This window comes from Xenopus tropicalis, chromosome 8 (assembly GCF_000004195.4).
Source record: "Xenopus tropicalis strain Nigerian chromosome 8, UCB_Xtro_10.0, whole genome shotgun sequence".
Classification (NCBI taxonomy): domain Eukaryota; kingdom Metazoa; phylum Chordata; class Amphibia; order Anura; family Pipidae; genus Xenopus; species Xenopus tropicalis.
Window position 1 is genome coordinate 125,957,974 of NC_030684.2, and position 24,205 is coordinate 125,982,178.

General features: G+C 42.3%; 4 protein-coding genes across 8 annotated transcripts in view; all 4 read left to right on the forward strand.

Annotated features, from left to right (window-relative positions):
• The first annotated feature begins 392 nt into the window (after nucleotides 1-392).
• LOC100490829 (C-reactive protein) lies at nucleotides 393-15,941 on the forward strand. 3 transcript variants are annotated; one of them, XM_031891198.1, is made up of 4 exons: nucleotides 398-477; nucleotides 1,689-1,747; nucleotides 2,820-3,112; nucleotides 15,418-15,941. In XM_031891198.1, the coding sequence occupies exons 2-4, from the start codon at nucleotides 1,693-1,695 to the stop codon at nucleotides 15,751-15,753; spliced, it is 684 nt and encodes a 227-aa protein (XP_031747058.1). In that variant the 5' UTR covers nucleotides 398-477; nucleotides 1,689-1,692; the 3' UTR covers nucleotides 15,754-15,941. The 3 variants fall into 3 exon arrangements, with proteins under 3 accessions (XP_031747057.1, XP_031747058.1, XP_031747056.1); XM_031891196.1 differs by lacking the exons at nucleotides 398-477; nucleotides 2,820-3,112 and adding exons at nucleotides 6,640-6,765; nucleotides 14,235-14,293 and having other exon boundaries at nucleotides 1,730-1,747; nucleotides 15,125-15,941; XM_031891197.1 differs by lacking the exons at nucleotides 1,689-1,747; nucleotides 2,820-3,112 and adding an exon at nucleotides 14,235-14,293 and having other exon boundaries at nucleotides 393-477; nucleotides 15,125-15,941.
• On the forward strand, nucleotides 417-23,117 carry LOC100489659 (C-reactive protein). Of its 2 annotated transcripts, none has more exons than XM_031891200.1 (3): nucleotides 417-477; nucleotides 21,445-21,503; nucleotides 22,203-23,117. In XM_031891200.1, the coding sequence occupies exons 2-3, from the start codon at nucleotides 21,449-21,451 to the stop codon at nucleotides 22,829-22,831; spliced, it is 684 nt and encodes a 227-aa protein (XP_031747060.1). In that variant the 5' UTR covers nucleotides 417-477; nucleotides 21,445-21,448; the 3' UTR covers nucleotides 22,832-23,117. The 2 variants fall into 2 exon arrangements, with proteins under 2 accessions (XP_031747060.1, XP_031747059.1); XM_031891199.1 differs by lacking the exon at nucleotides 417-477 and adding an exon at nucleotides 19,259-19,347.
• Nucleotides 424-24,205, forward strand: part of LOC100489750 (C-reactive protein) — a 42,807-nt gene continuing 19,025 nt past the window's right edge. The window contains exon 1 of one of the 2 annotated variants that reach the window (XM_031891194.1): nucleotides 424-477. The gene's annotated coding sequence lies outside the window, so the exon portion shown is untranslated. Of the gene's footprint in view, nucleotides 478-19,293; nucleotides 19,348-24,205 lie in introns of those variants that run through there. The other variant, XM_031891195.1, reaches the window with a different exon arrangement.
• The window catches only part of MGC108147 (protein), a 60,550-nt gene continuing 55,631 nt past the window's right edge, over nucleotides 19,287-24,205 (forward strand). The window contains exon 1 of the mRNA XM_031890435.1: nucleotides 19,287-19,347. The gene's annotated coding sequence lies outside the window, so the exon portion shown is untranslated. The remainder of the gene's footprint in view (nucleotides 19,348-24,205) is intronic.

Genomic DNA, 24,205 nt, shown 5'->3' on the forward strand with positions numbered 1-24,205 from the left:
GTTTCATATCAAAAGTTTTACCCCATAACATGGTACAACTCCTTTGCCTAAATAAATGTTCCCTGGATCCTTCTCTCTTGTGCCTAGTGGATTACTTAGCATGGCAGGGAGTAGTATTCTTCCCATGGAAACCCTTTGTGACCCATGATAGAGAAGGTTTTATGTAACTCAGCAGGTTGCAACATCCTATTTTTTGTTTTTACATTGTAATGTTATCTTGTGTTGCACGAAAAGGCACCATTAAGTCCCGCTCCCCCCATAAACTAAAGATTTCTGGGAGTTGTAGTTGCTCCATCACTACTTTTCTAATACAAGTGTTGGATACAGACTACAAATCCCACAATTCCCATAAGTAGGGAGCCCGGAGTATATAAGGAGGAGCCTGTGTTACCGTAAGCAGAACTCTGGGATTCCAACAAGGATACGGCCATTCCTTCCCTGCTCACCATACAGGAGCCATACTCACTAATATACCAGGTAAATAGAGCTTTCCTGCTCATTTCTGTCTATTGAGCTAATATTTTGGATTTTGCCTGGAAAGTTCATGATACAGCATTTTATATCTAATAATTACGACACGAAATATTATGTCCTTTGTATTTTTGAGGGGTTCTGTGTATAACTGATGGCATCACTAAGCACCGTTACTAGGATATAATTTATAGAGATGTAGCGAACTGTTCGCCGGCGTTCGCAAGTTCGCAAACTTTTCGCGTATGTTCGTAATTTAGGTTCGCCGCATTTTTTTTTCCGCTGCGTTTTTTCTCTGCGTTTTTTTCTCGGCCTAAAAACGCAGCACAAGCCACACATGGCTTTTTTCAGCCTAGTACTGGTGTAAGCAAATCCCATTTCCATGGTGCTAATGCCACGTATTTCCGCTAGGTCTGCCAGCTGCCTTTGCGGTTTTACACAACGCTGTGTCAACAAAGTATTTTTCAGAGAAGTTTTTGCCCTTGATCCCCCTCCTGCATGCCACTGTCCAGGTCGTGGCACCCTTTAAACAACTTTAAAATCAGTTTTCTGGCCAGAAATGGCTTTTCTAGGTTTTAAAGTTCGCCTTCCCATTGAAGTCTATGGGGTTCGCAAAGTTTGCGAATATTCACGCTTTTTGGCGTAAGTTCGCGAACGCGTTCGCGAACTTTTTTTTTTTTGAGGTTCGCTACATCCCTAATAATTTACGGTTTCATCCCATAGGGAAATAACCAAGCTGTATACTATAAACATATTAAGAACATTAACAAATTTTGTGCATAAAGCTACTAAAATTGCCCTCCCTTTTAAAGGGATAGTGACACCCCCCCTGCCTCCCACTGGAAACCCCTTAAAAACCTGTGTTGGGCTCCAGCACTGCCTGAAAATGAACAGCTTCAGGAATGACTGCTCGCTCTAGGGCAGGACAACATTCTGAAAGGTGGGGGGTGTAATAAAGCTGTGACCACAACATTCATATCGACATGGTTGCTAGGTGGGAGCTACATAAGCAACCAATAGACCCTCACCACAAATGTGATTTATCCCAGATTCTTATGTGGAACTATTACTAAAAAACATGCATATTTGTGTACATGTGAATTTGAGAAGAGCTGCTGGGGATCTGCACATACTAAGTATTGCAGGATATATGACAGATATGACATACAGTAAATAATGAATTCATGGCTCACTAAGTAAGAACTTCTTATATTTAGGAACATGGCGATGCAAATCCTCTGGCTTTTATTTATTGCTGGATCCATGGCACAAGAAGGTATGTAAAGAACAGCAACTCCTCCCAGTTATACTATATACTATAGCATACTATACCATTATATTATACTATATTATATTATGTAGGAACTCTGAGTATCACTTGTGTATTATAAGGGATAATGTACCCCCTACTGTAAATGATAAGGATATTAGCAGTCACTGAGGGGTTCTGTGCCCATATAAAGGCACAAGGCTGCAGGCTGAGTTATACAGGGAACTCTGAGTATCACTCATGTATTATAAGGGATAATGTACCCCCTACTGTAAATCATAAGGATATTAGCAGTCACTGAGGGGTTCTGTGCCCATATAAAAGCACAAGGCTGCAGGCTGAGTTATACAGGGAACTCTGAGTATCACTCATGTATTATAAGGGATAATGTACCCCCTACTGTATATGATAAGGATATTAGCAGTCACTGAGGGTTCTGTGCCCATATAAAGGCACAAGGCTGCAGGCTGAGTTATACAGGGAACTCTCAGTATCACTCATGTATTATAAGGGATAATGTACCCCCTACTGTAAATGATAAGGATATTAGCAGTCACTGAGGGGTTCTGTGCCCATATAAAGGCACAAGGCTGCAGGCTGAGTTATACAGGGAACTCTGAGTATCACTCATGTATTATAAGGGATAATGTACCCCCTACTGTAAATGATAAGGATATTAGCAGTCACTGAGGGGTTCTGTGCCCATATAAAGGCACAAGGCTGCAGGTTGAGTTATACAGGGAACTCTGAGTATCACTCATGTATTATAAGGGATAATGTACCCCCTACTGTAAATGATAAGGATATTAGCAGTCACTGAGGGGTTCTGTGCCCATATAAAGGCACAAGGCTGCAGGCTGAGTTATACAGGGAACTCTGGGTATCACTCATGTATTATAAGGGATAATGTATACCCTGCTTTACCCCCTACTTTGGTGGAGGAAACAAATTCAGCATGACAGGTGCCCTTTAATATGAATCTACTTCAAGTAAATCCTTAGTTACCATTTAATGGCTATTCCCTTTTGTTTTCTAACTGTCTTTTTTTCCGCAAATCCCTTCTCACCCCCTTCTCTAGACATGGATAAAAAGGTCTTCCTCTTCCCCAGTCAGTCTCCCTCTGATTATGTGGTTCTGAAACCAATGGTGACTGGGCCTTTGGATAAACTGACCGCTTGCTTGAGGAGCTACACAGACAGAGGGGGCTCTCCCCTTTTAACCGTGGGAATACCAGTGTCACAGATCCGCAATGTGTTTAGTATTTTCCAGTTCAATATAGACTATTCCCAAAAATATTTTTATTCCAAAATCTATGTGAACAATATGGCTGTAACCATTCATGCAAGTGTGGATGTTCTGGACTGGAATCACATCTGTGTGACCTGGGACTCTAACACTGGGGTTCTACAGCTTTGGGTTAATGGGAAAGTCTTCATTCGCAGAGCACTACAGAAAGGCTTTTCTATTGATCTCCAGGACAATATTTCCCTGGGTCAGATGCGGAGATATTATGGGCCTCGGAGTGAAACTATGATTCCCTTTCAAGGGGAAATAACTGATGTCAATATGTGGAACAGGATCTTGCCTCCAGGGATCATAAAGCAGATTCCGCTAAATAGTAGTGTGAATGGGAATGTCATTAGCTGGAGGTCTCTGAGCTACACTATTAAAGGAAATGTCATTGTGCAACCCAAACTCTATTTGTAAAATCTTGACACGCAGAAGCATTTGGTTTGTTTTAAAGCTGCCAGTTCTCAAACTATAGAGCCCAGGAGACTCTCTGGCCTGAGATAGACGGTGACCTCTACTGTCAGCAGTGCTGCATAGCAATAAACAACAAACAGAGCATAAAGGTCCCCATACACGGGCCGATTGTAGCTGCTGATATCAGTCCCTTGGACCAATTCGGCAGCTTATCGGCCCGTGTAGGGGCAGAAACAAGGGGCCTGCCCGACCGATATCTGGCCTGAAATTGGCCAGATATTGATTGGCCAGGTTAGAAAATTCAGTCGGATCCCCCGAACCGGCTGCCCCATTGCCGCCAATATAATTCGATTGTTTGGCCCCAGGGCCAAACGATAGAATTAGCCTACACGCCCCCCATATCGCCGACCGGTAGGTGGGGATATCGGGTGAAGATCCGCTCACTTGGCGATCTCAACATGTATGGGGACCTTAACACACATTTCCTAACCATGGTGGCTGTTCACCTTAGAGCTGACTTAGTATGATGTAGAGATTATTATTGTGAGACGATTAGCAATTGGTCTTCCTTTTTTATTATTTATAGTTTAATTATTTTGCTTTTTGTTCAGGAGCTCTTTCAGTTTGGAGATTTAGTAGCTATCTGGTTGCTACGGTCCACGTTACTTTAGTAACCAGGGGGGGGTCAGTGACCCCTATTTGAAAGCTATAAAGGGTCAGAAGAAGAATGCAAATAATGCACAAACTATACAAAATAGATAAGGATGACCAATTGAAACTCTGCCTGCAATTAGCCATTCTAGAACCACCCCTTTAAACACTTCTCTGTTGAAACTGAATTATTGCACTGAATTAATTGCTAATGGAGATCAACAATTAAACTGAAATAAGTGGGTATTTAGGTATATACCTGTGTTTTAAATGATAATAAACATGCCCAAAATCCACTTTGTGACTTGTGGCTTGTATTTCAGCAGTTATCATTTTGTAACATGTTTAATCACCTTTCCAATGACATTCTATATGACAAAAATAAATATATAGTCGAATCTGAAGCACTTAACAATAAAAAATAAAATCCTTACCATATACACTGTGATTATTAAATTATTTACCTTGTGCAACACAGACAGTATTTTTCTATACAAAGAAACACTTCAGTGCTGCTTATGGCTGTGCTGCTGGGTATATGTTTCCTGCCCACTAGGGGGAGATATTTCTCCATCACAATCTTCTAATAAAACATTAAACAATTCATGACCCTGTAGAAAGTCACTTGATTAGAAAAGAGGTACAAGGTTGGTCCAACCCTGAGCTGCCCGCCATAGGTTTGGTGTATCTACTCATTCAGTAGGTAGATGCTTTGGCCTGTCTAGTGGCTCCATCTTATGCTGCCTGCTACAACTTTGGCTAAATTACTGAATAGATCTTATGGGGCCTGTAATAGCTTTGATTCAATCTTATGCTGCCTGCTATACTTGTGCATTGTCTGCTGATTCAATCTTATGCTGCCTGCTATACTTGTGCAATGTCTGCTGATTTAATCTTATGCTGCCTGCTATACTTGTGCATTGTCTGCTGATTCAATCTTATGCTGCCTGCTATACTTGTGCATTGTCTGCTGATTCAATCTTATGCTGCCTGCTATACTTGTGCAATGTCTGCTGATTTAATCTTATGCTGCCTGCTATACTTGTGCAATCTCTGCTGATTCAATCTTATGCTGCCTGCTATACTTGTGCATTGTCTGCTGATTCAATCTTATGCTGCCTGCTATACTTGTGCAATGTCTGCTGATTTAATCTTATGCTGCCTGCTATACTTGTGCAATGTCTGCTGATTTAATCTTATGCTGCCTGCTATACTTGTGCAATGTCTGCTGATTCGATCTTATGCTGCCTGCTATACTTGTGCATTGTCTGCTGATTCAATCTTATGCTGCCTGCTATACTTGTGCATTGTCTGCTGATTCAATCTTATGCTGCCTGCTATACTTGTGCATTGTCTGCTGATTCAATCTTATGCTGCCTGCTATACTTGTGCAATGTCTGCTGATTCAATCTTATGCTGCCTGCTATACTTGTGCAATGTCTGCTGATTTAATCTTATGCTGCCTGCTATACTTGTGCAATGTCTGCTGATTTAATCTTATGCTGCCTGCTATACTTGTGCAATGTCTGCTGATTCGATCTTATGCTGCCTGCTATACTTGTGCAATGTCTGCTGATTCAATCTTATGCTGCCAGCTATACTTGTGCAATGTCTGCTGATTCAATCTTATGCTGCCTGCTATACTTGTGCAATGTCTGCTGATTCAATCTTATGCTGCCTGCTATACTTGTGCAATGTCTGCTGATTCGATCTTATGCTGCCTGCTATACTTGTGCAATGTCTGCTGATTCAATCTTATGCTGCCTGCTATACTTGTGCAATGTCTGCTGATTCAATCTTATGCTGCCTGCTATACTTGTGCAATGTCTGCTGATTTAATCTTATGCTGCCTGCTATGACTTTGGTTACTGATTCAGTCTTGCTCTGCCTGCTATTGCTTTGTCCAAATTCGTGATTCAATATTGTGCTGCCTGCCAAGAGATGGATATGTGTCATGCTGCCTGCTATAACAGTTCTATTGTTTAATCTTGTGCTGCCTCCATGATCTGGGCTGTATGTGACTTTAGCATGTTTAAATGGACTGGAACCCAAGCTGCAAGTGTTTTGTGAACCCTAGAATATAAGACATTATAGGGGTTCTTATAGGGGTTCTTTCACCTTCTTTTAACTTTCCCTTTGCCACCACAATTTCACTCTATGATTCTTACAGTCAAACTGACATATCAAATTCTATTTATTTACATTTACATTCATTAGTCACCAATCATTCCATCACATCAGATGAGGCCATTACAGATTAAATAACAAATTAATTAAAAGTGACCCCAGCAGTATGGGAGTGCTAATTAATAGGTGCTGCTTTCTCTTTTTAATTCTGTATATCCGGATCCATAGTTTCCCAGAAGGTTGGGTTCCTCAGGGTGTGCAACATGGAGCCCACTGACTCCTATGGAAATGTGACTCCCAGCATCTCCCGTGGCAGATGTTGTTTTTATAATAAAAAGTCTATGATTTATTTCCTTTATTTCCTTTTGATTTCCTTTTCCTTTCAATGCAAATACAAATTCCACAATTCCCATGAGTAGGGAGCCCAGAGCATATAAGGAGGAGCCTGTGTTACTGGGAGCAGTACTCTGGGATCCCAGCAAGGATACCATCGGATTCCATTGCTGCTCCTCACACAGGAACCACAATCAGTAACACACCAGGTAAACAGAACTTTCATATTTATTCTATTTTACTCTTTTATTCTTCTGTTATTGTACTTGAGACTAGTAGCATGATGGGAGCTATGTAATACAACAATGGAGAATAAGCCTTATACATTCTCCCAGATCCATAGGGTCCCAACTTATCTCAGGTAACTAAATGCCCCCCAGTACCTTGGGTATTGCTTGATGTGTCTGGGATATGATTAATGTCTAGAGGAACACCATGACCTAGAGGAACACCATGACCATATAAAGGCTGCAGGCTGAGTTATACAGGGAACTCTGAGTATCACTCATGTATTATAAGGGATAATGTACCCCCTACTGTAAATGATAAAGATATTAGCAGTCACTGAGGGGTTCTGTGCCCATATAAAGGCACAAGGCTGCAGGCTGAGTTATACAGGGAACTCTGAGTATCACTCATGTATTATAAGGGATAATGTACCCCCTACTGTAAATGATAAGGATATTAGCAGTCACTGAGGGGTTCTGTGCCCATATAAAGGCACAAGGCTGCAGGCTGAGTTATACAGGGAACTCTGAGTATCACTCATGTATTATAAGGGATAATGTACCCCCTACTGTAAATGATAAGGATATTAGCAGTCACTGAGGGGTTCTGTGCCCATATAAAGGCACAAGGCTGCAGGCTGAGTTATACAGGGAACTCTGAGTATCACTCATGTATTATAAGGGATAATGTACCCCCTACTGTAAATTATAAGGATATTAGCAGTCACTGAGGGGTTCTGTGACCATATAAAGGCACAAGGCTGCAGGCTGAGTTATACAGGGAACTCTGAGTATCACTCATGTATTATAAGGGATAATGTACCCCCTACTGTAAATGATAAGGATATTAGAAGTCACTGAGGGGTTCTGTGCCCATATAAAGGCACAAGGCTGCAGGCTGAGTTATACAGGGAACTCTGAGTATCACTCATGTATTATAAGGGATAATGTACCCCCTACTGTAAATGATAAGGATATTAGCAGTCACTGAGGGGTTCTGTGACCATATAAATGCACAAGGCTGCAGGCTGAGTTATACAGGGAACTCTGAGTATCACTCATGTATTATAAGGGATAATGTACCCCCTACTGTAAATGATAAGGATATTAGAAGTCACTGAGGGGTTCTGTGCCCATATAAAGGCACAAGGCTGCAGGCTGAGTTATACAGGGAACTCTGAGTATCACTCATGTATTATAAGGGATAATGTACCCCCTACTGTAAATGATAAGGATATTAGAAGTCACTGAGGGGTTCTGTGCCCATATAAAGGCACAAGGCTGCAGGCTGAGTTATACAGGGAACTCTGAGTATCACTCATGTATTATAAGGGATAATGTACCCCCTACTGTAAATGATAAGGATATTAGAAGTCACTGAGGGGTTCTGTGCCCATATAAAGGCACAAGGCTGCAGGCTGAGTTATACAGGGAACTCTGAGTATCACTTATGTATTATAAGGGATAGTGTACCCCCTACTGTAAATGATAAGGATATTAGAAGTCACTGAGGGGTTCTGTGACCATATAAAGGCACAAGGCTGCAGGCTGAGTTATACAGGGAACTCTGAGTATCACTCATGTATTATAAGGGATAATGTACCCCTACTGTAAATGATAAGGATATTAGAAGTCACTGAGGGGTTCTGTGCCCATATAAAGGCACAAGGCTGCAGGCTGAGTTATACAGGGAACTCTGAGTATCACTCATGTATTATAAGGGATAATGTACCCCCTACTGTAAATGATAAGGATATTAGCAGTCACTGAGGGGTTCTGTGCCCATATAAAGGCACAAGGCTGCAGGCTGAGTTATACAGGGAACTCTGAGTATCACTCATGTATTATAAGGGATAATGTACCCCCTACTGTAAATGATAAGGATATTAGCAGTCACTGAGGGGTTCTGTGCCCATATAAAGGCACAAGGCCGCAGGCTGAGTTATACAGGGAACTCTGAGTATCACTCATGTATTATAAAGGATAATGTACCCCCTACTGTAAATGATAAGGATATTAGCAGTCACTGAGGGGTTCTGTGACCATATAAAGGCACAAGGCTGCAGGCTGAGTTATACAGGGAACTCTGAGTATCACTCATGTATTATAAGGGATAATGTACCCCCTACTGTAAATGATAAGGATATTAGCAGTCACTGAGTGGTTCTGTGCCCATATAAAGGCACAAGGCCGCAGGCTGAGTTATACAGGGAACTCTGAGTATCACTCATGTATTATAAAGGATAATGTACCCCCTACTGTAAATGATAAGGATATTAGCAGTCACTGAGGGGTTCTGTGACCATATAAAGGCACAAGGCTGCAGGCTGAGTTATACAGGGAACTCTGAGTATCACTCATGTATTATAAGGGATAATGTACCCCCTACTGTAAATGATAAGGATATTAGAAGTCACTGAGGGGTTCTGTGCCCATATAAAGGCACAAGGCTGCAGGCTGAGTTATACAGGGAACTCTGAGTATCACTTATGTATTATAAGGGATAGTGTACCCCCTACTGTAAATGATAAGGATATTAGAAGTCACTGAGGGGTTCTGTGACCATATAAAGGCACAAGGCTGCAGGCTGAGTTATACAGGGAACTCTGAGTATCACTCATGTATTATAAGGGATAATGTACCCCCTACTGTAAATGATAAGGATATTAGCAGTCACTGAGGGGTTCTGTGCCCATATAAAGGCACAAGGCTGCAGGCTGAGTTATACAGGGAACTCTGAGTATCACTCATGTATTATAAGGGATAATGTACCCCCTACTGTAAATGATAAGGATATTAGCAGTCACTGAGTGGTTCTGTGCCCATATAAAGGCACAAGGCTGCAGGCTGAGTTATACAGGGAACTCTGAGTATCACTCATGTATTATAAGGGATAATGTACCCCCTACTGTAAATGATAAGGATATTAGAAGTCACTGAGGGGTTCTGTGCCCATATAAAGGCACAAGGCTGCAGGCTGAGTTATACAGGGAACTCTGAGTATCACTTATGTATTATAAGGGATAGTGTACCCCCTACTGTAAATGATAAGGATATTAGAAGTCACTGAGGGGTTCTGTGACCATATAAAGGCACAAGGCTGCAGGCTGAGTTATACAGGGAACTCTGAGTATCACTCATGTATTATAAGGGATAATGTACCCCCTACTGTAAATGATAAGGATATTAGCAGTCACTGAGGGGTTCTGTGCCCATATAAAGGCACAAGGCTGCAGGCTGAGTTATACAGGGAACTCTGAGTATCACTCATGTATTATAAGGGATAATGTACCCCCTACTGTAAATGATAAGGATATTAGCAGTCACTGAGGGGTTCTGTGCCCATATAAAGGCACAAGGCCGCAGGCTGAGTTATACAGGGAACTCTGAGTATCACTCATGTATTATAAAGGATAATGTACCCCCTACTGTAAATGATAAGGATATTAGCAGTCACTGAGGGGTTCTGTGACCATATAAAGGCACAAGGCTGCAGGCTGAGTTATACAGGGAACTCTGAGTATCACTCATGTATTATAAGGGATAATGTACCCCCTACTGTAAATGATAAGGATATTAGCAGTCACTGAGTGGTTCTGTGCCCATATAAAGGCACAAGGCCGCAGGCTGAGTTATACAGGGAACTCTGAGTATCACTCATGTATTATAAAGGATAATGTACCCCCTACTGTAAATGATAAGGATATTAGCAGTCACTGAGGGGTTCTGTGACCATATAAAGGCACAAGGCTGCAGGCTGAGTTATACAGGGAACTCTGAGTATCACTCATGTATTATAAGGGATAATGTACCCCCTACTGTAAATGATAAGGATATTAGAAGTCACTGAGGGGTTCTGTGCCCATATAAAGGCACAAGGCTGCAGGCTGAGTTATACAGGGAACTCTGAGTATCACTTATGTATTATAAGGGATAGTGTACCCCCTACTGTAAATGATAAGGATATTAGAAGTCACTGAGGGGTTCTGTGACCATATAAAGGCACAAGGCTGCAGGCTGAGTTATACAGGGAACTCTGAGTATCACTCATGTATTATAAGGGATAATGTACCCCCTACTGTAAATGATAAGGATATTAGCAGTCACTGAGGGGTTCTGTGCCCATATAAAGGCACAAGGCTGCAGGCTGAGTTATACAGGGAACTCTGAGTATCACTCATGTATTATAAGGGATAATGTACCCCCTACTGTAAATGATAAGGATATTAGCAGTCACTGAGTGGTTCTGTGCCCATATAAAGGCACAAGGCTGCAGGCTGAGTTATACAGGGAACTCTGAGTATCACTCATGTATTATAAGGGATAATGTACCCCCTACTGTAAATGATAAGGATATTAGAAGTCACTGAGGGGTTCTGTGCCCATATAAAGGCACAAGGCTGCAGGCTGAGTTATACAGGGAACTCTGAGTATCACTTATGTATTATAAGGGATAGTGTACCCCCTACTGTAAATGATAAGGATATTAGAAGTCACTGAGGGGTTCTGTGACCATATAAAGGCACAAGGCTGCAGGCTGAGTTATACAGGGAACTCTGAGTATCACTCATGTATTATAAGGGATAATGTACCCCCTACTGTAAATGATAAGGATATTAGCAGTCACTGAGGGGTTCTGTGCCCATATAAAGGCACAAGGCTGCAGGCTGAGTTATACAGGGAACTCTGAGTATCACTCATGTATTATAAGGGATAATGTACCCCCTACTGTAAATGATAAGGATATTAGCAGTCACTGAGGGGTTCTGTGACCATATAAAGACACAAGGCTGCAGGCTGAGTTATACAGGGAACTCTGAGTATCACTCATGTATTATAAGGGATAATGTACCCCCTACTGTAAATGATAAGGATATTAGCAGTCACTGAGTGGTTCTGTGCCCATATAAAGGCACAAGGCCGCAGGCTGAGTTATACAGGGAACTCTGAGTATCACTCATGTATTATAAAGGATAATGTACCCCCTACTGTAAATGATAAGGATATTAGCAGTCACTGAGGGGTTCTGTGACCATATAAAGGCACAAGGCTGCAGGCTGAGTTATACAGGGAACTCTGAGTATCACTCATGTATTATAAGGGATAATGTACCCCCTACTGTAAATGATAAGGATATTAGAAGTCACTGAGGGGTTCTGTGCCCATATAAAGGCACAAGGCTGCAGGCTGAGTTATACAGGGAACTCTGAGTATCACTTATGTATTATAAGGGATAGTGTACCCCCTACTGTAAATGATAAGGATATTAGAAGTCACTGAGGGGTTCTGTGACCATATAAAGACACAAGGCTGCAGGCTGAGTTATACAGGGAACTCTGAGTATCACTCATGTATTATAAGGGATAATGTACCCCCTACTGTAAATGATAAGGATATTAGCAGTCACTGAGGGGTTCTGTGCCCATATAAAGGCACAAGGCTGCAGGCTGAGTTATACAGGGAACTCTGAGTATCACTCATGTATTATAAGGGATAATGTACCCCCTACTGTAAATGATAAGGATATTAGCAGTCACTGAGTGGTTCTGTGCCCATATAAAGGCACAAGGCTGCAGGCTGAGTTATACAGGGAACTCTGAGTATCACTCATGTATTATAAGGGATAATGTACCCCCTACTGTAAATGATAAGGATATTAGAAGTCACTGAGGGGTTCTGTGCCCATATAAAGGCACAAGGCTGCAGGCTGAGTTATACAGGGAACTCTGAGTATCACTTATGTATTATAAGGGATAGTGTACCCCCTACTGTAAATGATAAGGATATTAGAAGTCACTGAGGGGTTCTGTGACCATATAAAGGCACAAGGCTGCAGGCTGAGTTATACAGGGAACTCTGAGTATCACTCATGTATTATAAGGGATAATGTACCCCCTACTGTAAATGATAAGGATATTAGCAGTCACTGAGGGGTTCTGTGCCCATATAAAGGCACAAGGCTGCAGGCTGAGTTATACAGGGAACTCTGAGTATCACTCATGTATTATAAGGGATAATGTACCCCCTACTGTAAATGATAAGGATATTAGCAGTCACTGAGGGGTTCTGTGCCCATATAAAGGCACAAGGCTGCAGGCTGAGTTATACAGGGAACTCTGAGTATCACTCATGTATTATAAGGGATAATGTACCCCTACTGTAAATGATAAGGATATTAGCAGTCACTGAGGGGTTCTGTGACCATATAAAGGCACAAGGCTGCAGGCTGAGTTATACAGGGAACTCTGAGTATCACTCATGTATTATAAGGGATAATGTACCCCCTACTGTAAATGATAAGGATATTAGCAGTCACTGAGTGGTTCTGTGCCCATATAAAGGCACAAGGCTGCAGGCTGAGTTATACAGGGAACTCTGAGTATCACTCATGTATTATAAGGGATAATGTACCCCCTACTGTAAATGATAAGGATATTAGCAGTCACTGAGGGGTTCTGTGCCCATATAAAGGCACAAGGCTGCAGGCTGAGTTATACAGGGAACTCTGAGTATCACTCATGTATTATAAGGGATAATGTACCCCCTACTGTAAATGATAAGGATATTAGCAGTCACTGAGTGGTTCTGTGCCCATATAAAGGCACAAGGCTGCAGGCTGAGTTATACAGGGAACTCTGAGTATCACTCATGTATTATAAGGGATAATGTACCCCCTACTGTAAATGATAAGGATATTAGCAGTCACTGAGGGGTTCTGTGCCCATATAAAGGCACAAGGCTGCAGGCTGAGTTATACAGGGAACTCTGAGTATCACTCGTGTATTATAAGGGTGACAACTTCAGTAATACACAATATCTTGCATTTAAATTCAGTACCTTAGATCAGTGGTCAAACTTTTTCCATTCAAGCATCCCGTAGAGGTCCAACCTATTACAGCCCACTTAGCTCATACCAAAATAATAGATATAGAAAACATTAATGGATCAGTCATTCAGCCATAGCCTCAAGAATATCTTGCACAGCAAATATGTTTTCATTGCAAATCTGACCCTAACTGGCCTACAGTCGGACCCCCCCAGATGTTGAACCAACCCGACAGTTTTGAAAGTTAAGCTCCACTCAGATGGAAACTGACGTGAATAATGTGTAGTCTCAGTAAAATAATTTAGTGCATGCCAGTGGCACAGAAATAAAGTATAATAGTAATGTTTATAATAAAAGGTGGAGTTTTTTAACCATTCCATGCACTATACATGGGAGCAGCCATCTTGTTCTAATGATCCGCCCAGTAGACCCTCACACAAATGTAAATGATCCCCATACTGTTAACTGGAGATATTCATAAAACACGTGCAGCTTTAAATTTGACGACATTTGGTGAGCCTGGCGTTTCCGGGATAGGCAAATACTAATCATTTTAGCTTATTTGTGGCATATGGCATGAAATAATGACTTTATGGCTTGTTAAGTGAAACTTTCTCTCATTTAGGAACATGGAGATGCGAGTCCTTTGGCTTTTGCTCTTTGCCGGATCCATGGCACAAGAAGGTAAGTAAGGAACCATCAATAGAAATTGATCACTGAATGGGTTGGGAATGTTTGTATGTACAGGTATTGGATCCCTTATCCGGAAACCCATTGTCCAGAAAGTTCCGAATTACGGAAAGGCCATCTCCCATAGACTCCATTACAAGCAAATAATTTAGATTTTTTCTCTGTAATAATAAAACAGTACCTGTACTTGAAAACAGTACCCAACTGAGATATACTTACCCCTTATTGGGGGCAGAACAGCCCTATTGGGTTTATTTAATGGTTAAATGATTCCCTTTTCTCTGTAATAATAAAACAGTACCTGTACTTGATCCCAACTAAGATATACTTACCCCTTATTGGGGGCAGAACAGCCCTATTGGGTTTATTTAATGGTTAAATGATTCCCTTTTCTCTGTAATAATAAAACAGTACCTGTACTTGACCCCAACTAAGATATAATTACCCCTTATTGGGGGCAGAACAGCCCTATTGGGTTTATTTAATGGTTAAATGATTCCCTTTTCTCTGTAATAATAAAAAAGTACCTGTACTTGATCCCAACTAAGATATAATTACCCCTTATTGGGGGCAGAACAGCCCTATTGGGTTTATTTAATGGTTAAATGATTCCCTTTTCTCTGTAATAATAAAACAGTACCGGTACTTGATCCCAACTAAGATATAATTACCCCTTATTGTCCATTCCATCAAAGTCAAGGGACAGGTTCATTTTAACATTAACTTCCCCTTAGTTTTGTTTTACTGGTTGTTTCCCCTCATGGCTGTAAGGTTTCTAACTGTATTATCTTGTCTTTTTTCCATGAAACCCATCTCTCCTTCAAGACATGAATAGAAATATCTTCTTCTTCCCCAAAAAGTCTGTCTCTGATTATGTGGTTCTGAAACCAGTGGTGACTGGGCCTTTAAATAACTTCACCGTTTGCTTGAGGAGCTACACAGACGCTGGAAACTCTGCACTTTTTACCCTAGGCACCCCCAAATCAAAGGTCCTCAATATGTTTGTTATTTACCAGTCCCATATACCTTATTCCCTACCATTTTATGATTCCAGGATCTACATACACAATACACAGGTGTCCATCACTGGAAAGGCAAAACCTCTGGACTGGAATCACATCTGTGTGACCTGGGACTCTAACACTGGGGTTCTACAGCTTTGGGTTAATGGGAAACTCTCCCCTCTCACAGTACTGCAGAAAGGCTTTTCTATTGATCTCCAGGATGGTATTTCCCTGGGTCAGATGCAAAAATATCTTGACCCTGAATGGGACCCTAACGCTTCCTTTCAAGGGGAAATAACCGATGTCCATATGTGGAATAAGGTTTTGCCTCCAGAGGAGATAGAGCAGGTTCAGCGAAATTATTTGTATACGGATGGGAATGTCGTTAGCTGGAGGTCTCTGCGCTACACTATTATTGGAGATGTCATTGTGCAACCCAAACTCTACTGAAGATGTGGAAGTGAATCAGAGCACAGTCATTGCTAATGGAGACTAATCTATGCCAACTGAAATAAGGGGCTCTTGGTATATACCTTTATTTAACACACGCTTAATATATATGCCCCAAATCCATTTTGTGACTTGTAGAACAAATGAATGTTATTAAATGACATTTTATTAAAGACTTCACACTTGGATCTGGGCTGTATGTGACTTTTACATGTTTAAATGAACTGGAACCCAAGCTGCAGTGACCCCTAGAATGTAGGATAAGAAAATTCTGAGATAAGATTTTGAGGTTTCTTCTTTCAACTTTCCCACCACAATTTCATTCTGTGATTAGTGATGAGCGAATCTGTTCCGTTTCGCTTCGCCGAAAAATTCGCGAATCTTTCAAAAGATCCGCGAAACGGCGAAAAATTTGCGAAACGGCGAAAATGTTGTGCGACAAAAAAAAATGTCGCGCGGCTATTGTTTCACCGCCCGCGGCTATTATTTCATCGCACGGCTATTGTTTCGTCGCCCGCGGCTATTGTTTTGTCGCACAGCTATTGTTTCGTTGCACGCGGCTATTGTTTTGTCGCACGGCTATTGTTTCATCACACGCGGCTATTGTTTTGTCGCACGGCTATTGTTTCGTCGCACGCGGCTATTGTTTTGTCGCACGGCTATTGTTTTGTCGCACGCGGCTATTATTTCATCGCACGGCTATTGTTTCGTCGCCCGCGGCTATTGTTTTGTCGCACGGCTATTGTTTCGTTGCACGCAGCTATTGTTTTGTCGCACGGCTATTGTTTCATCACACGCGGCTATTGTTTTGTCGCACGGCTATTGTTTTGTCGCACGCGGCTATTGTTTTGTCGCACAGCTATTGTTTCATCACACGCGGCTATTGTTTTGTCGCACGGCTATTGTTTCGTCGCACGCGGCTATTATTTCATCGCACGGCTATTGTTTCGTCGCGCACTGCTATTGTTTCGTCGCCCGCGGCTATTGTTCTGTCGCACGGCTATTGTTTCGTTGCACGCAGCTATTGTTTTGTCGCACGGCTATTTTTTCATCACACGCGGCTATTGTTTTGTCGCACGGCTATTGTTTCGTCGCACGCGGCTATTGTTTTGTCGCACGGCTATTGTTTCGTCGCACGCGGCTATTGTTTTGTCGCACGGCTATTGTTTCGTCGCACGCGGCTATTGGTTCGTCGCACGGCTATAGTTTCGTCGCACGGCTATAGTTTCGTCGCACGCGGCTATTGTTTTGTCGCACGGCTATTGTTTCGTCGCACGCGGCTATTGTTTCATCACACGCGGCTATTGTTTTGTCGCACGGCTATTGTTTCGTCGCACGCGGCTATTGTTTTGTCGCACGGCTATTGTTTCGTCGCCCGCGGCTATTGTTTTGTCGCACGGCTATTGTTTCGTTGCACGCGGCTATTGTTTTGTCGCACGGCTATTGTTTCATCACACGCGGTTATTGTTTTGTCGCACGGCTATTGTTTCGTCGCACGCGGCTATTGTTTTGTCGCACGGCTATTGTTTCGTCGCACGCGGCTATTGTTTTGTCGCACGGCTATTGTTTTGTCGCACGCGGCTATTATTTCATCGCACGGCTATTGTTTCGTCGCCCGCGGCTATTGTTTTGTCGCACGGCTATTGTTTCGTTGCACGCAGCTATTGTTTTGTCGCACGGCTATTGTTTCATCACACGCGGCTATTGTTTTGTCGCACGGCTATTGTTTTGTCGCACGCGGCTATTGTTTTGTCGCACGGCTATTGTTTCATCACACGCGGCTATTGTTTTGTCGCACGGCTATTGTTTCGTCGCACGCGGCTATTGTTTTGTCGCACGGCTATTGTTTTGTCGCACGCGGCTATTATTTCATCGCACGGCTATTGTTTCGTCGCGCACGGCTATTGTTTCGTCGCCCGCGGCTATTGTTCTGTCGCACGGCTATTGTTTCGTTGCACGCAGCTATTGTTTTGTCGCACGGCTATTGTTTCGTCGCACGCGGCTATTGTTTTGTCGCACGGCTATTGTTTCGTCGCACGCGGCTATTGTTTTGTCGCACGGCTATTGTTTCGTCGCACGCGGCTATTGGTTCGTCGCACGGCTATAGTTTCGTCACACGGCTATAGTTTCGTCGCACGCGGCTATTGTTTTGTCGCACGTCTATTGTTTCGTCGCACGCGGCTATTGTTTCATCACACGCGGCTATTGTTTTGTCGCATGGCTATTGTTTCATCACACGCGGCTATTGTTTTGTCGCACGGCTATTGTTTCGTCGCACGCGGCTATTGTTTCGTCGCACGCGGCTATTGTTTCGTCGCACGGCTATTGTTTCGTCGCCCGCGGCTATTGTTTTGTCGCACGGCTATTGTTTCGTTGCACGCGGCTATTGTTTTGTCGCACGGCTATTGTTTCATCACACGCGGTTATTGTTTTGTCGCACAGCTATTGTTTTGTCGCACGCGGCTATTGTTTTGTCGCACGGCTATTGTTTCGTCACACGCGGCTATTGTTTTGTCGCACGGCTATTGTTTCGTCACACGCGGCTATTGTTTCGTCGCAGGGCTATAGTTTCGTCGCACGCGGCTATTGTTTTGTTGCACGGCTATTGTTTCGTCGCCCGCGGCTATTGTTTCGTCGCCCGCGGCTATTGTTTCGTCGCACGGCTATTGTTTCAGCGCACACGGCTATTTTTTTGACGCGCGGCTATTGTTTTGTCGCCAGCGACTATTCTTTTTTGACGCCGGCGACAATTTTTGGACGTGCGGCGAATTTTTCCGCGGCGAAATTTTTCATCCGTTTCGCGAAACAATCCGCCAATGGCGAAACGCGGAAATTCGCTGCGAATCTATGCCTGGCGAAACTTTTCGCCCATCACTATCTGTGATTCCTACAGTCAAACTGACATATCAAATTCTATTTATTTACATCAACCCATTATTCCATTCCTCATTCGTTAGTCACCAATCATTTCATCACATCAGATGAGGCCATTACAGATTAAATAACACGTTAATTAAAAGTGACCCCAGCAGTATGGGAGTGGTAATTAATAGGTGCTGCTTTCTCTTTTTAATTCTGTATATCCGGATCCATAGTTTCCCAGAAGGTTGGGTTCCTCAGGGTGTGCAACATGGAGCCCACTTAGTCCTATGGAAATGTGACTCCCAGCATCTCCCGTGGCAAAGGGTGGCAGTTGTAGGATGCTGGCAGTTAATGTAATTTACTACCTACACACACAAACATCCCAAGTGCTTTAACCTTTCAAACTGATCTCAAAATATATATATAGATTAAATGAATATACTATAAAGTATAAAATTACTTCAGAATACCCCCTGCTTGAAGTGGCCCCTAAAGAAGGATGACATTTGGGGCCTCTTGTTTTTATAATAAAAAGTGTATGTTTTATCAGAGTACCATAAGAATGCAGATTTCCTTTTCCTTTCAATTCAAATACAATTCCCACAGTAGGGAGCCCAGAGCATATAAGGAGGAGCCTGTGTTACTGGGAGCAGTACTCTGGGATCCCAGCAAGGATACCATCGGATTCCATTGCTGCTCCTCACACAGGAACCACAATCAGTAACACACCAGGTAAATTGAACTTTCATATTTATTCTATTTTACTCTTTTATTCTTCTGTTATTGTACTTGAGACTAGTAGCATGATGGGAGCTATGTAATACAACCATGGAGAATAAGCCTTATACATTCTTCCAGAGCCATAGGGTCCCAACTTATCTCAGGTAACTAAATGCCCCCCAGTACCTTGGGTATTGCTTGGTGTGTCTGGGATATAATTAATGTCTGTAACTAAAGGAACACCATGACCATATAAAGGCACAAGGCTGAGTTATACAGGGAACTCTGAGTATCACTCATGTATTATAAGGGATAATGTACCCCCTACTGTAAATGATAAGGATATTAGCAGTCACTGAGGGGTTCTGTGCCCATATAAAGGCACAAGGCTGCAGGCTGAGTTATACAGGGAACTCTGAGTATCACTCATGTATTATAAGGGATAATGTACCCCCTACTGTAAATGATAAGGATATTAGAAGTCACTGAGGGGTTCTGTGGCCATATAAATGCACAAGGCTGCAGGCTGAGTTATACAGGGAACTCTGAGTATCACTCATGTATTATAAGGGATAATGTACCCCCTACTGTAAATGATAAGGATATTAGCAGTCACTGAGGGGTTCTGTGCCCATATAAAGGCACAAGGCTGCAGGCTGAGTTATACAGGGAACTCTGAGTATCACTCATGTATTATAAAGGATAATGTACCCCCTACTGTAAATGATAAGGATATTAGAAGTCACTGAGGGGTTCTGTGCCCATATAAAGGCACAAGGCTGCAGGCTGAGTTATACAGGGAACGCTGAGTATCACTCATGTATTATAAGGGATAATGTACCCCCTACTGTAAATTATAAGGATATTAGAAGTCACTGAGGGGTTCTGTGACCATATAAAGGCACAAGGCTGCAGGCTGAGTTATACAGGGAACTCTGAGTATCACTCATGTATTATAAGGAATAATGTACCCCCTACTGTAAATGATAAGGATATTAGCAGTCACTGAGGGGTTCTGTGCCCATATAAAGGCACAAGGCTGCAGGCTGAGTTATACAGGGAACTCTGAGTATCACTCATGTATTATAAGGGATAATGTACCCCCTACTGTAAATGATAAGGATATTAGAAGTCACTGAGGGGTTCTGTGCCCATATAAAGGCACAAGGCTGCAGGCTGAGTTATACAGGGAACTCTGAGTATCACTCATGTATTATAAGGGATAATGTATCCCCTACTGTAAATGATAAGGATATTAGCAGTCACTGAGGGGTTCTGTGCCCATATAAAGGCACAAGGCTGCAGGCTGAGTTATACAGGGAACTCTGAGTATCACTCATGTATTATAAGGGATAATGTACCCCCTACTGTAAATGATAAGGATATTAGCAGTTACTGAGGGGTTCTGTGACCATATAAAGGCACAAGGCTGCAGGCTGAGTTATACAGGGAACTCTGAGTATCACTCATGTATTATAAGGGCGACGCCTTCAGTAATACACAATATCTTGCATTTAAATTCAGTACCTTAGATCAGTGGTCAAACTTTTTCCATTCAAGCATCCCGTAGAGGTCCAACCTATTACAGCCCACTTAGCTCATACCAAAATAATAGATATAGGAAACATTAATGGATCAGTCATTCAGCCATAGCCTCAAGAATATCTTGCATCTTTTCACTGCAAATCTGACCCTAACTGGCCTTCAGTCAAACCCCCCCCAGATGCTGAACCAACCCGACAGTTTGGAAACCACTGTTTTGAAAGCTCCACTGATGTAAATAATGTATAGTCTCAGTAAAATAATTTAGTGTATGGCATTGAAATAAAGTATAATAGTGATATTTATAATAAAAGGTGGAGTTTTTTAACCATTCCTGCACTATTCATGGGAGCAGCCATCTTGTTCTAATGATCCGCCAGTAGACCCTTAACACAAATGGAAATATAAGGGAGATATTCATAAAACACGTGTAGCTTTAAATTTGAGAACATCTGGTGAGCCTGGCGTTTCCAGGATAGGCAAATACTAATCATTTTAGCTTATTTGTGGGATATGGCATGAAATAATGACTTTATGGCTTGTTAAGTGAAACCTTCTTTCATTTAGGAACATGGAGATGCGAGTCCTTTGGCTTTTGCTCTTTGCTGGATCCATGGCACAAGAAGGTAAGTAAAGAACCATCAATAGAAATTGGTCACTGAATGGGTTGGGAATGTTTGTATGTTCTCATGAAACCCTGTACCCTGGCACTCAGCATATAAGCCTGTCGCTTAGTCCCTTATTCACGTCATACAGCAAATAACCCAGGCACCAGCGGCTGGCACTTAAGTCATTTCATTTATGAGGAATTGTTGGTCTTGAGAAAAGTCATATATATTGTGATTTAGTTGGGGTGAAGGACAGACAGGCCAAAATGAGATGCAATGAGTCCTAAAATTACCCAGCTGGGCTTTATTTATGTAATTCTTTTATAATTTATACATTTTTTTTAAACTCTTTGCTCTTCTTAAGTTTAAGAATATAAATTATCTGGGTATTAGGGGAACTCATACCCTAGGGGCAAGGTAATGGTTTGAATGCCCATAATAACAATGGTAATGTACCTTTAGAATTATTCTGCCTTTCTGGTGACCAGGCATTACTGACAGCAACCAGATATACTTTAGTTAGAGAGAGACACATGCAGAAACAGATGCAAATAAACTGATTAATATTTTGTTGCCCATTCCATCAGTCAAGCAACAGGTTCATTTTAACATTAACTTCCCCTTAGTTTTGTTTTACTGGTTGTTTCCCCTCATGGCTGTAAGGTTTCTAACTGTATTATCTTGTCTTTTTTCCATGAAACCCTCCTCTCCTTCAAGACATGGATAGAAATATCTTTTTATTCCCCAAAAAGTCTGTTGATGATTATGTGGTTCTGAAACCAATGGTGACTGGGCCGTTACACAAACTCACCGTTTGCTTGAGGAGCTACACAGAGGTTGGAAACTCTGCACTTTTTACCCTAGGCACCCCCAAATCAAAGGTCCTCAATATGTTTGCTATTTTCCAGTCCCATATACCTTATTCCATACCATTTTATGATTCCAGTATCTATATAAACAATACACAGGTGTCCATCACTGGAAAGGCAAAACCTCTGGACTGGAATCACATCTGTGTGACCTGGGACTCTAACACTGGGGTTCTACAGCTTTGGGTAAATGGGAAAGTCTCCCCTCGCGCAGTACTGCAGAAAGGCTTTTCTATTGATCTCCAGGATGGTATTTCCCTGGGTCAGATGCAGCAATATTATTACCCTGAATGGGATCCTAATGCTTCCTTTCAAGGGGAAATAACCGATGTCCATATGTGGAATAAGGTTTTGCCTCCAAAGCTTATAAGGCAGGTTCTGCGAAATTATATATATACGAGTGGGAATGTCATTAGCTGGAAGTCTCTGCATTACACTATTATTGGAGATGTCATTGTGCAACCCAAACTCTACTGAAGATGTGGAAGTGAATCAGAGCGCAGTCATTGCTAATGGAGACTAATCTATGCCAACTGAAATAAGGGGCTCTTGGTATATACCTTTATTTAACACGAGCTTAATAAATATGCCCAAATCCATTTTGTGACTTGTAGATCAAATGAATGTTATTAAATGTTAATTTTATTGTGCACAGTGTAGCAACATGTTTAATAATCTCTCCAGTGAAATGCTATAAGACAATATTAAGCATATAGTAGAAACTGTTAGAAGAACCACTTGCTAATAAAGCATTAAATCCTTACCATATTCACTGTGATTATTTACCTTGCTCGACACAGACTGTATTTTCTATTTTACAGAGAAATGCTTCAGTGCTGCTGGGGTATATTTTTTCCTGCCCAGTAGGGGGAGACAGTTGCCCGAAAATTCAGCCCTACGCTTGCTACTTGTGCCTGCACCCGAATGAATGGGATACGCTCGGGTGCAGGCACATGTAGCTGATATACGCTGATATATCAGCCCTACGCCACGTGTGGCATCAGCCTTACACTCAATTAAATGGTGCAGTCTCTGTGTTCCAGTAGCCTAAACCTCTTTGCTATGAAGGAAACTGGGAACTGAGATTTATAGCGCAGTGTCTCCACCTAGTGGGCACTTAGGAATTCCACTAGGAAAATGAATCCCACACAGTTTTTAGCAACAAAGATAAACTTTATTCAAAAGTAGAAAAATGCAACAGGTTTATAATACTGTATAATTAACAAATCTGCACTGGAGAGATGTGGGGAACTATCTGTCTCTCTAGCAGATAACACACTGACTGTCTGCCTAGCACAGGCTTTTTAATATCACGGCTCCATAATCAACTCTGGATGGGATTAAATAATGTACGGTTCAATTCAATGCAAAATATTGCTGCATTCATTATTAATATACCCCAGGTAGCACTACCTGCCCCAAAGTACCTCTCCTTGGACTTAGTAGCCGCTCCCACGTAGCAGGTACATGAACAACACCTGTTCTCACACAGGGGCCCCACACTTGTATCCTTGCCAGTATCCTCCCTTTGGTGGCTCACTCACCGGGGGGCGCTCACAGGCAAACACTATGGAATTCACATACACTCCCCAAGTGGCACTGGGCCCCTCCTGGATCTGTAGCAGTTTGGCAGGGAACAGGATGGGCTCTCTCTGAATAGTTGGAGCTCTAGGCCTTTTACTCCTGGCCGAGCTACACACAGGGTGAAATGGGAGCCTGTCTGATCTCCTGGACAGTCTCTTTCACATGGGTTATGGATGGATCAGCAGCAGGTGGTTCTTTATAACCTTTCATCCAACCCGTGGATATGGCTCCAAAGGCAGGCACTCCCTGGATCCCTCCCTGGTGCAC

Coding starts and splice junctions, on each gene's coding strand:
- LOC100490829 (XM_031891197.1), top strand. CDS start 14,239: ATGGAGATGCGAGTCCTTTGGCTTTTGCTCTTTGCCGGATCCATGGCA. Junction 14,294..15,124: donor CGGATCCATGGCACAAGAAG/GTAAGTAAGGAA, acceptor CTCTCCTTCAAG/ACATGAATAGAAATATCTTC.
- LOC100489659 (XM_031891200.1), top strand. CDS start 21,449: ATGGAGATGCGAGTCCTTTGGCTTTTGCTCTTTGCTGGATCCATGGCA. Junction 21,504..22,202: donor TGGATCCATGGCACAAGAAG/GTAAGTAAAGAA, acceptor CTCTCCTTCAAG/ACATGGATAGAAATATCTTT.